The sequence below is a fragment of the Pediculus humanus genome, genomic scaffold (assembly GCF_000006295.1).
Source record: "Pediculus humanus corporis 1103172108302 genomic scaffold, whole genome shotgun sequence".
Classification (NCBI taxonomy): Eukaryota; Metazoa; Arthropoda; class Insecta; order Psocodea; family Pediculidae; genus Pediculus; species Pediculus humanus.
In genome coordinates, this window is record NW_002987871.1 from 724391 (window position 1) to 737878 (window position 13488).

The 13488-nt window shown below is 27.9% G+C and overlaps 1 protein-coding gene across 1 annotated transcript; it reads right to left on the bottom strand.

Moving 5' to 3' along the window:
* Positions 1–347: 347 nt before the first annotated feature.
* On the bottom strand, positions 348–4953 carry Phum_PHUM570170 (paramyosin, long form, putative; the record flags this gene model as incomplete). The annotated part of the gene is made up of 2 exons (XM_002432078.1): positions 348–4697; positions 4780–4953. 2 exons carry the CDS (start codon positions 4951–4953, stop codon positions 348–350), a joined length of 4524 nt encoding a protein of 1507 aa, XP_002432123.1.
* Positions 4954–13488: the final 8535 nt, after the last annotated feature.

A 13488-nucleotide genomic window follows, 5' to 3' on the forward strand; every position in this document is an offset into this window, starting at 1 on the left:
AAATAAATTTCGAAAGTTTTAGAAATAAATTTCGATCCCCCCCCCCAAAAAAAAAAAAAAAAAAAAAACAACACGTAATAATAATAATAAAACATTTTTCTACCGACGCGTTAGCATAAACGACAAAAACCTTCTAGAATTATTTGTTTAAAAAAAAATCAAAATGGCGGAAATTTAATTTACAATAAAAAAAATAAATAAATAAATAATTTTTTAAAATTTTAATTATTTTCTCTATTAATCGTTATCGTTATAATAATTAAAAATTAAAAAATTTAATATAATATAAATCTAATGATAATAATAATAATAAGGAGTAAAAATGGCGGGAAAATAATAACGGAAATTCAAATACTCTCGTAAGCGAAACACGTAATATTATTTAACGATTTTTTTTGACTTTCTAATAAATAAGACGAACTTTGATTTAAATTTAAATCGTAACAATTATCCGTTAATTCCGTGCTAGAACGAAATGAATAAAAGCTCGTCGCGTTTGGATTTTTCATTAAACATTTCAATCTGTGATTCGACGAACATTTATTATTCGTCGATAAAATATTTTTATAAAAACCGAACGTGTCTTCCGGTATGACGGAACGACTTCCGCAATTTTGACAATAACCCGCGGACATTTTGGCCAATTTCAATGCTTTCTCGTAATGATCTTTCGATATTAATAATTTTTCGTAACTGTGCAACATGGATTGTTTTCTAACGTTTTTCATTTTTCTTTGCATTTCCGCCAGAGCTTTTTTCAATGGTTCCAATTCTTTATTCATAAATTCCGTAAAACTCACGATCGTCGTTTCCTTTGTCGAACCGCCTTTACGTGTTGTTATTGTCGTGCTCGTTGCATTTGTCGTCGTCGTCGTCGCCTGTAAATATTTCGAATTTTTCTTTTTACACGATTTTTTTATTAATGATAACGTATCTTCTTCCGGTTCTTTTTCTTCATCCTCACTTCCTCCCAATTCCGTTCGGCTTAAATTCGATCCGACGCTTTTGTAATCTTCTTCGTCGTCATCTTCATCTTCAATAAAATTTTCCGATTTGATTTTATCATCATTATTATTTTTTTTCTTTTCCCCTACCGTCGTAGAATTTTCCACGGAAACTTGAATTTGTGATTTTTTACTATTGAAAAAACCACTCGTCGGAAAATTATTGAAAAATGCATCGGAAACGTTTTTTATCGCGTGCGAACATAATTTTAATTTCGGTTGCAAATCGAAATTGATTCTTTTAACCGTTTCCGGTTTTTCCGTTGCTGCCACCATCGATATTGATATTTTCGTATGATTGGCAGAATATTTTTTCTTTTCAACGGATATGTTATTTATCGGCATGTCTTTGAATCCAATTGCAAGTTCCGTCGTGCTGTCTTTACCTTTGAAAATGGTTTTCAAATGTTCTTTAGAATTTTCTTCCATCGATCCGGGGATTTTTTCCATGAAATTTTTAACCGAAGTTTCATCGTTTCCGTTTACTTTATTTTCTTCTTCATTTCCGTTACCTTTTACAGATTTTCCAAAAATTTCTAAATCGTTAAATATCCTTTTTAGAAAATGCATATTTTTTAAACTGATGACGTTTTGTTCTGTTTTTGTTCTGTTAACTACTTCCGATAATGATGATGGTGTTTCCTTTGAAATTTTTATTCTAGAAGAAGAATTCGAAGGCGATGAATTTTTTACTTTCTTTTCAATGACGTCATCATCGCCATCATCATTTTTAATATTTATTTTTTCGTTCGGTACTTCCGGTTCTGAACCACATTCGTCTTTGTTTTCATTTTCAAAATGTAAACTACATGATTTATCGATTTTTTCCGTTATGTTCAACATGTCGGTGCTCCTGCTTTTGGTTTTTCCTAAAATTTCCTCTTCGTAATAATTTGTTTCGCTTGTTTTTCCTTTCATAACGTCCATGCACCAATAAACGCAAGCTCGAGAATTATCCGTTTGCATTGATTTCGTATTTAAATCCACGGACGAAATCGGTTTTATTTCGATGTTGAAGGGTAATGAATCAGTTTGAACTTTGCCCTCGTATAAAACGCACAAATCAGAATACGATTCGTTACGTACGAGAGAACACGTGGACGCAGGTTCTTTTGCCACTTTTTGTAGGTACCTATAAAGTTTTTGCTGTACCGAATACGTTCTAACGAGTAAATCTTCGATTTTTTGTTTGTCGTCCTCGTTGTTATTGTTGTTGTTATTTTCCGACATCAACATGGGTAATTCAATATTGATGACGTCATTATCCGCACTTTCAAGGCATGGTATCTCTTTTTTTTGTTCGTTCGTCGTAAAATTTTCTTCGAGTTTGTTAACTTTTATTTCCGTTTCCTCGATGGCTTCTTCTAATTCAATCATGTTTAATGAATTTTCTGCCGATGATTTTTCACGACGAGGTTCAAAAGGTAAAATATTTAACGAAGAATGATTTTTCGGTAGTAATGCTCTACAAACGGGCGTGGAAGAAGATGAGAAAAGGGATTTCTTTTCCGGTTCCTCCGTCGTTTCCGCCGCCGCCGACGCCGCCTCCGCCATTTTGTAACTCACGAAACATTCCGAACTTTTATACATGTTATCTTTTTTCGTACAAAAGTTTTGAATGAAATTATCGCGGTAGAAAAAAATTTTCCTTAGAATTTTTACTTTATTTAGTACGTCTATTAAAAAAAAAACATTTTTTACGTGTGATATCGATACCGTTTGAGGTATTTCCGGTGCGACGAGTGTTTCGCTCGATAAATAACGTAAAGATTTTAAAGCGGTCGATGAATTATTATTATTATTATTATTATTTTCGTCGAAAAGTAGACATGACGATGTGAACGACGTGAGATTTCGTCTTCTTTCCGCCGTTCTTAAATTTCTCGGGAATGAATTAACGCAAATGAAAAAATTCGAATTGTGATTATTGAAATTTTGAAAGAATGAATCGAAAAAATCGTATTCGCCATTATCGTAATAATAAGAATTTTTTTTTGAATTTTGCCAATATGTCTGATTTTTTTTCGTCATTGAATTTTTACAAGGATGTGGATGATGATGATGATGATGATGATGATGATGTTTTGCTATCATTAAATCTTTCGAATATTTAGAATTTAACAAAAGTAATTTTTCTTCCGTTTTAAATACTTTTTCAATAGTTTTCGTCCACGGATCATTTTTATCATTTTTATCATTTTTATTATTATTATTATTCATATGTTTGACGGGTAGAAAATTTTTAGACGCGGCGGAAAATGTATCACCGCAAGATGGTACGAAAACATTTTTCTCAGGGATTTCTTCCTTGTACTCTTTTCCAAATTCGTTATTTTCTTCTGCTGTTGAAATTTTACCACCGTTTGATGTCGATAATAAAGAAAAGTCAGAGCGACGACGAGTATCAACGACTCGACGTCTTCTTCTCTCTATGACGTCAGAATTTCCCGTACGAAATGATATTTGTCGTTCGTTTTTTTCCGGAATGGGAAAATTTTTACACGACGTACCTGATTTTCTCCTTTTTTGATATTTGTATAAAATTTTATCGTTATCGCAATCGAATTTATGATGATGATGATGATGATGATTTTTCAATTTGTAATCGTTGGCACCATCATCATCATCATCATCATCATTGTAATATTCTGGTAAATTCGATTTCGATCGATTTGCCGCCGATTTGCCGTCGTCTTCGTCAACGTTGACGTCATCACGTTCGGCAAAATGACGGTTTGATATATTTGATCTCGCGTCGGTTATAGAAAAATCTTTTTTAAATTCTCCTCCGGTCGAATTCGATAAATTTTCATCATTTTTAAAAAAAAATTTGGATTCGTTTTTAAAATTTATTACGTCATCAGATTTTCCGTTATTATTTTTATCATCGAACAAATAATCAACGGACGAATTCAAAACGACGGACTCATTATCATTTTTTTTATTAATTATAACGTCGCCATTTTTATATTTATCATCTTTAAATTTATTTTTTTTAATTTTTTTAATATCTAAATCTAAAACTCGAACGTTTTTTTTCCCATTTTCGAATTTTTTATTTCTAAAAAAATTTTCTTCATCCGATTTGTTTAAATTGATTTTTGCCGGTTCTACGAATAAATTTTTTTTCATTTCTTTTACGTGGACGCCATTTTGTTTATGGATGATGGCCGTGGACGAATTTCCTTTTTTACTCTTTGTTTTTTTTCGTTCCTCCATGTTTTTAACATATTTAACCGCATCTTTTTTTTTAATAACGTTAAAATTTTTTTCGTTGTTTAACTGTTTTAAATATTGTATTATTTTATTACTTTTATAATTAATCCTTTTCGTTTCGTTCATTTTTCTTATTCTTTCACGAATTATGTCATCCATTTTGAATTCGTCGTTTGTCGCAAACGTAGGAAAATTTTTGTCTTCGACATCACACGTTTTCCCTTCTAAAAATTTTTTTTTTCTACATTCTCTATAACTCGATACGGAACTTTCCCTAGAACTTATTTCCACCTTTTTCCTTTTTTCCCTTTTTTTATTTATATCGACGATATCGAGAGTTGCGCGAGAATCGCGATTCGATTCCATAGATTTTAGCCTTTTTCGTAACAAAATATTATTATCATTATTCGAATGAGGACGATGATGATTTTTTTCTATTTTTTTTCTCTCCATTACCGAAGCATAAATCCATTCTCCCTACAAAAAAAAAACTTAACGTAATAATAATAATGATAATAATAATTATAATAATAATAATAATAACAGTGTGGAAAATAACCTCTTGTATTCGATAGGGATTCGGATATAATTTTTTTAAAAATTTTTCAATTTTTACCGTTGGATTTTCATCGGCGACGTCATCATCGTCATCGTCATCATGTCCGCCATTTTTTTTCTTTTCGTTGATTTTAACGACGTCGAAATTATTCAAAAGCGTTTTTCTAAGATCCATTATTTTTTCGTTTTTGTAAAATTTTTCCCTCTCGACGATTACTTTATCAGACTCGTTATTAAATTCAATCATTTTAATATTATTATTATTATTATTATTATTATTATTATTATTTTTTCTTTTTCCTTCGGATAATTTAACGTCGTCATCGTTGTCGTCATCATCATCGTCGTCATCGTCGTCGGCGTTGTCGTCTTCGTAATAAAAATTTTCCTTGCTTGCTTTTATTATAGTTTCGATGTATTTTTTCAAATTTGGAAAATCTTTTTTTCCATCATCATTATCCTCGTCTTCTTCGTCATCATCATCATCATCATCATTATCGTTTTTACACGTTGTTGAATCAAAATGAAATTTTTTCATTTGTGGTACGTTTGAATCGTTGATAACGTTATTTTTTAATAATAATTTATGATATGATTTTTTGCCAACCGGCATTTTAATTAATGTAAATAAAAATTCAAATCATGTGTGTGTCAACTAAATATAAATAAATTTTTTTTTTGGTTTCAAAATTATTATTATTATTCACTTTAACAAAAAATTTTTATTTGAAAAAAAAATATAAATAAATATTTAATTAAAAAAAGAAATTAAAATTTAAAAAAAAAAAAAAAATTTTTTTTTTTTGATAAACAAATAATTTTTTTATATATATAAAAAAAAAAAAAAAAAAAAACTTTACGCGACCATCACAACAACAAATGACACGACGATTTTGTTTATTATTATTATTATTATTATTTAAAATAAAAACAAACGTGAACGTAGTTAAAATTTTAAATCTCTATGAAATATTTTCCGCGTTTTTTTTTTATTTTCAAACCACAGATTTCATTTTAACTCGTCGAATAATAATGATAATAAATAAATTGGAAGAAAAGGAGCTTATATAGGAAAGCCCAATCCCAAAGAAAACTGAAAAGTAAATGAAAGCAGAAAAAGCTGCATGGAAAATATTTAAAAAGAGGAAACGCTTCAGGCATTAACAAGAAAAGCACGCACAATTGGTTAAGGGATGGAAAATTGAAATCTGAACCAGAAGCGTTTGTAACAACTGCACCAAACCAGGCACTGCGGACATGGAACTACGAGAAGGAAATCCTCAAAGTACGTCAGGATGATAAGGGGCCGAATTTGCCAATCGCAGTAGGAAGAAAACAATCGATCATTTAATTTCCGGTTGTTCGATATTGGCAAAACATGAATATCTAGTGAGGCACAATAAAATCTGCATACGAAATGGATGGACTTGCCAAAGAATGGTACAAGCCCGGTTACGACAGTAGGTCCATGCACAGTTCTGTACGATCAACAAATTCACACTGGCAGAACTGTGCCAGCTAACAAACCGGATATCATCCTGAGGCATGACGCGGAAAAATGGTACAAACTAATTGAAGTACCCGTAACGGCGGAAGAAATTACCACAATCAAAGAAGCAGACAAAAGGCTGAAATATCCAGGATGTGGGGAGTAAAGACAGAAACGATTCCGGTCATCGTGGGGGCAACACTGGGAGCCATAACCACATTCATTAAAAGAAAATTTAAAGAAGATTCTGAAGAATTTAAAAGAAGAAGAAACCATCCAGGAAATCGCACTATGTGGGACGGTCCACATTCTTCGAAAACAGTAGCCCCCCTCCCGATATTCGAGTATTTATTCCTGAGGGATCGGGTAGAAACCTGGAATAAATGTTTAAAAACCCCAATCCATAAAAATCTTATCGTGTTTAAAAATGAAATTATAATAATAACAATAATTGTATTTTTCCCCGTATGGATTTCATTATTTAAAAAAAATAACGGGAAATCGATACACTCTGCTTCTCTTAAGGGGGAGGGGAAATAATAATAATAATAATAATGCAAGGTCTCCACGGTTGGTATATTAGTAGCAGACGAAAATCATTCATTATATGTATATATGGTTAAATAAATTATATCGTAAATATAATTATGAAAATAATAATAATAATAATTTTTAAGGAAATTTTAATATTTCAAAAAAATTTAAAAAATTTTACCGACCGTAAACATAAACTGTTATAAACAAAATAAATAAATAAATAATTCATAAAATTTTTTTTTTACGAAAGAAAAATTTTCTTCCTTAATAACAACAAATAATAATAACAATAATAAATTTATTATTATTATTTTTAAAAAAATCATCGTTACGTAAAATCATCGACTGATACCGAATTATGACGTCATAAATAAAAAAAAAATTAAATTCGAATTTAAAATATGTCGAAAAGAAAAGAAAAAAAATTGTGAATGACCTCGCGTTGTTGTTTGTTGTTTGTTGTTGTTTGTTTTACACGAATAATTTTTTTACCATGTATGCGGTTGGTTGTATGAAATTTTCTGAGGTGTTTTTCTGCGGTTAAAAAAAAAAAAAATTTTTACGTTTTTACGCCATTAAAGGCCTTCGCGTTAAAAAAAAAAAATGTCAATGTCGAATAAAATAAATTTTTTTTTCTTTTTTTTCAGAATTTTCCAGAAGAAAATAATTCAAAGCCGTATTATCATCATCATCGAATAAGATTTCCCGCGTTTTTCAAAATGATTTGTTCTAAAAAACCATGTTGCACTCTTTATCCCTATTGCACTTGTCTTCCTAGCAAGTGTTGCAGATGCTGTCCTCATTATCCAAACTGTTATTGTTATTCTTCGAAATGTTGTTCTCTGTATCCGAAATGTTACTGTTATAAAAAATGTTGCACATCATATCCACACTGTTACTGTCGTTCGAAATGTTGTTCATCATATCCGAAATGTTTTTGCACAACAAAATGCTGTACGAAATATCCATTCTGTACTTGTTACATACATTCTAAATATTGCCTATCGAGATGTTGTACCCTTTATCCGTATTGTTCGTGCAATCTAAGATGTTACTACAGGAAATATTACTGTTCCAAATATTACGGTGAGTATCATCATCATCATCATTATTATTTATTAAAATAAATTATTTAATAATTTAAGAAATAGTGCGTTAAATAAAACTCGTTTTAAACAAACTATAAATAAATTTTATAAAACGTGAGATTTTTTTTTTTTTTTTTTTATATTAATTTTTCATATTTATTTAATCTTCTGCCACGTCGTAAATTTAAATTTACATAAAAAAAAAAATTTTTAAATAATAATAATAATAATAATAATTTATCAAATCGTACTCGCGAGATGATAACACACAATCGTTAAATAATAATTTTTTTTTTTTTTTTTTTAAATTTAAAAATAACGGTTTTTTAAACAATCATTATCATTATTATTATTTTTTTTTTTAAATTAAATTAATTTTTATTTATTTATTTATTTATTTATTTATTACAGGATATTGCGATTGTTGTAGCGGATATTGTTTGTAGAAGTAAGTCAAAATCAAAATCCAAAAAAAAATTATTTTTAAACAAAGTTCAAAGGTTAAAATTAATCGTTTTTTTTTTTTTTTTTTTTTTAAAGGTACGTTATTTAAAACGGAAACACGAATTTTGGTACACGATGGCAACCCGGCCGGAAATTGAATATTGAATTTTGGATATAATAATAATAATAATGATTATGATGATAACGTTAATGATATGAATTATATAATTGTGTTTATGATAAGAATATATGACACTGATAAAGCACGGAATTACTTTAATATATAAAATAAATGTATTTACTATACATTATGTAGTTTTGCATAAATAATGATAATGATAATGTTAATAATAATCGAATAAATCAAACGAAATTATTTAATAAAAAAAAATTAGGATTCGACTATTGAAATAATAAAAAATTTCGTACGACGGAAAAATTAATTTATATATATATAACGAACGCGCACATACGCACACACACAACAAACACTCATTTTAATTATTAATTATATATTTACACTATTGAAAAATCGTTGTTGTTGTTTTTTTTTCACGTGGTTAAATTTCTGTGACGTCATTAACAACATAAAATTTTTTTTTTTTTTTTTTAAAACCGTAATAATTATTTGTTTATTTCTCGATTAATAATAATAATAATAATAAATATTTTACGTCATGAGTTTTATCAGAAATTTAAAAACAAAATAATAATAATAATAATAATAATTACGATAACAATTATTTACTATGAAAAAAAAAATAAAAAATAAAAACAATCAATCGATTAAAATCAACGGTTTTTTTTTAATCTTTAAAAAAAAAAATATATCAAATCACGTGATCATGAACTCATTAATAATAATAATAATAATAATAATTTTTTAATATTAAGGACGATTTTTTTTTTTTTAAATAAAAAAATTATTTAGAGCGAATAAGTAGTAGTTGTATTAAAAAAAAAAAAAAAAAAATAGATTTTTAACCTAGCATGAAAAATGGACGACACGAAATAAAAAAAAAAAAACTCGTTTCGCACCGTAAATGATAATAATAATAATGATTATTAGTATTATTATTATTATTATTATTATTATTATTATAATTCTACTCCTAAAATTCTTTTATTAGAATTTACGAGAGTATTTAAGGAGTAGATATTGTATGGGGAGACACGTTTATTAAAAACGCAGTACGTCCGAACTGTTTCCGTTTGTTTTGTTTTTTGTATAATGGCGACAATTTTCTTTTTTTTTTTTTTGCAAAATGGCGACAAATTTTTTTCGTTTTCCACGCCATTTAAAATTAATATATATTTATAAAAATACGAGAGTAGATATTGTTTGTTTAGCGATTGGAAACTTTTCCGACTTACTGCGTATCTATTCAATTATTATCTTCATATCGTGAGATGATTATTGAGAAGTTTTTTTTTTTTTGTTATTTAAACAAAATATTATTTATTTATTAATTAATATAATTTATTAATAAAATATTTAAATAAATAATAAATGTTAATAATAATTATTAATAAAAAAAAAAAATAAACTGCCATAAAAAAAACGAGTGTTCAAAAAAATTTTTATCTTGTTATTTGTTTGTTTGTTTGTTTTGTTCATACGAATTTTAATTTAATAATAATAATTATTATTAATAACAAATAATCTTTTGATTAATAATAATAATAATAATAATCGTTATATTATTTATTTAAAATTTAATTTTATCATTGTTGTTTTATTTATTAATAAAAAAAAAATTTTATTTATAAATTTAGATTTAGAAAATTTTATTAAATGTTAAATTATATGTATTATTATTTAATAATAATAATAAATCAGTATAAATAATATTATTATTATTATTCGTCTAGAAAATTGAATTAAATTTTTTTTAGTTATGCACTTATTGATTTGGAACCCACACGAAATGATTTAAAGTTTAATAAATTTAAAAAACGATGGATATATAACGCGAATATTATTAAGATTAAGTGAAATTATGTATTAAAAAAAAAAAAATTAATATTATTAATATAAAAAATATGGTGGCAGAGGTGTCACGTTTTTGTGGCATTATATTGCTTCCGCATGTTCCTAACACATTTATAAATAATTAATGATAATGCATAATTTTTTTTTTTTTTTTTATAAATAATCGCCATATTTTTTTTTACGGTAATTGCAACAACAATATTTATACGGGTATAAATAATTTTTTATGCCAATGAACTTTAGTCTAACGTCATTTGATTCTCTATCTCTCTCTCTCTATCTCTATCCCCCCTTTCTCTATCTCTCTCTCTCTCTCTATTTCTATCCCCCCTTTCTCTATCTCTCTCTCTCTCCTGTCGTGTATTTCTACATCTGGTAGCAGAATTTGTCGTTAACGTTTTTACATCACGAAATGGTGGCGGTTTAAAAAATACACACGAGCGAATTGACCGATTTAAACGAGGTAAACATTTAGGTTGTGAAAAGAGGGGGAGAGGCGGGGGGGGTACGGGAGGAGGAAGTTCCCGTGGAAGATGAATCCGACATCCTAACGTAACGTTGGGAAAGAGTCGCAATATCCCTCACAGATTTCATCAACGATGATGGTAGGTTGGATTCCTTCTCATTATCACAGGGAATTAAAACCTTACGGGGAGCCATTGCAAGTTCTCGGGGGGGGGGACCCATCCAAATCCCAAAATTTGATTTAATCAATAGGGGGAGCAATTTCTATCTCGTTTTTATACGTCCAACGCGTTTGAATCGAAATTATAACACTCTCGCGTGGGGGCACACAGGGAAATCCCACTTTTTTTGAAAATAGATAAAACACTTCCAGGAGAATAACGGCAGCATATCATACGCCCCCCAAAAATTTTATTTCCGCCTTATCACTAACTGATAATAATTAATTAACCGAGGGAAATTAATCAAACGAAATTTTTCTTTTCTTTTGTTTTTTTAATACGTAATAATAATAAATAAAAAATTAAATTTTTTTTTATTTTCACTCTTTTACAAATACAAAAAAATTACGTTAGAGATTTTCTTTTATTATTATTATCATTATTATTATTATTATTTACGTAACAAAATTACTTATTAAAAAATTAAATAATTGTTTTATTAAAAATAAAGGAAGTCGAACGATTTCAAACCGGATATGAATGTTTGAAAATATAAGTTTTAAACGAAATAAATTTTCTATTAATAGATTTTATGGATTTTATTTATTTACGTTGCATTCATTAAAAAATTTTTATTTTTTTATTTTTCGAATGTTGTCGCACTGAATTACGCATTTATTATTATTATTAGTTTAAAAGAGAATTAATGGTTTTTTTTTTATAAATTAATTTATGTAATTATTATAAATGCGTGTATTATCTATTATAGTATTCTTATAGATATAAGAAAAAAATTTTATTTTAATAATAATAATAATAATAATAATGATAATGATAATGATAATAAATAAATAAAATTTTAAACCTTTCAATTTTCGCGTGAGTGTAACCAATTTATTTTATTATTATTATTTTCGCTTAGGCAATTTGTCATAATGTTTGTCGGATTGTTTTAAACATTCATTCCAGATTTCTCTATTCGCCTCTATCCCTAAGGAATATTAGTGATGCTGCATGCCTTAGGAAATAGGTTTCGTCTTGTTATAACAACCTATGATGTCACAATAATTCTTGTGAGTCTTCCTGTGTCCATCTTATTCGATGGAAACGAGTTATCTCCTGTACTGGGCTCCAGTGACTGACATTTCTGGAGTGTTCAGAAACAGGAGGAGTGAAATTCTCATTCCTGTCGAGCCGACTCAGGTTCGATTTGTCAAGGTTTGTCTTTTGGGTTCTGTCTTTGTCTTGCGCCCTTTTTGCTCTATCTATCAGTTATCACATCATCATTATTATTATTATAGGCAAGGTCGAAATTAGTTACACTACCCATGAGTGATTTTTGTATTTGATTCCTTAGGGAATGGGTGGTTTGTTTGTACGAAATGTTTTCTGCTAACTCAAAAGTCTTTTAATAATAATAATAATGATGATAAAACATAATTTGGAAAAAGTGTTTAAACCGATTGAAGTAGTTGTAAAAGAGGGGAAAAACACCACAGAGGAGGAAAAAAGGGGTAAGTATAGAAAGACTTCGGGAGTAAAAAATACCGAAATCTGGTGGGGTGGGAATGAAACCGGAAATAGTTCCGGGAATTGTGAAAACTCTAACAGTCGTGCCACAGAATCAGTAAAAAAAAAAAATTGTACGCAAGAAATGATGGTACCAACACAAACATTTTAAAAAATCTGGAATGAATGACCCCTGAAAAATTCCAGGCAATGCATAAAACATTCCGTGACTAAATTTGAAAATAATAATAATAATAATTATGGTTAAATTTAAACCGTTTTTGGAAGAATAAATTGATTAATAATAATAATAAAATTAATTTTATAAACAAAAAAAAAAAATGCATAAATAACGAATAAATAAAAAAATTAATAAACCGATTCGTCATGTTCAAGGGTAACGTTTAAACCGCGTACCTCACGCACGCACGCGCACACACTCACGCACCTACACGCACGTAAAAGTATTTTTCAATAAAATGACGTCAAATATATATTATTAAAAAAAAAAAAAAATACATAATAAAAAAAAATGAAAACATTTTATTTAATGGACGATAAAAAAAAAAAAAACTTAAGGTTGAAGAGTTTGCGTTCGTACAATACGCACGAAATTCATTTTAAATTATTTTCACTTAACGCAAGCAAAAATGTTTTGCTGTAATAAAAAAATTTTTTTTTTTTTTTATAAAATAAAGTGTAAAATTAACTTTCAGTTTTACGATTTTTTTTAATTTTGTCAATCAAAGTATAAAATTAATTTTCTTTATAAGAAAATATTAATAATAATGATGATGATGATGATAATAATACGACACGACTTTCTCTTCTATTGTTTTGTAAAAAAAAAAAAAGTTTAAACATCACCAACATGGATTTCATTTGAATTTTTTTTTTTTTATTAATCCGAAAAGTTATAATTTTGTTACGGTTGTGGTGGCGTAATAACAAGTATCGAATATCATATTGCCACGACGAAAAAAAAAAAAAAAACAACCGTTAACGTTAATAATTTAATTATTTA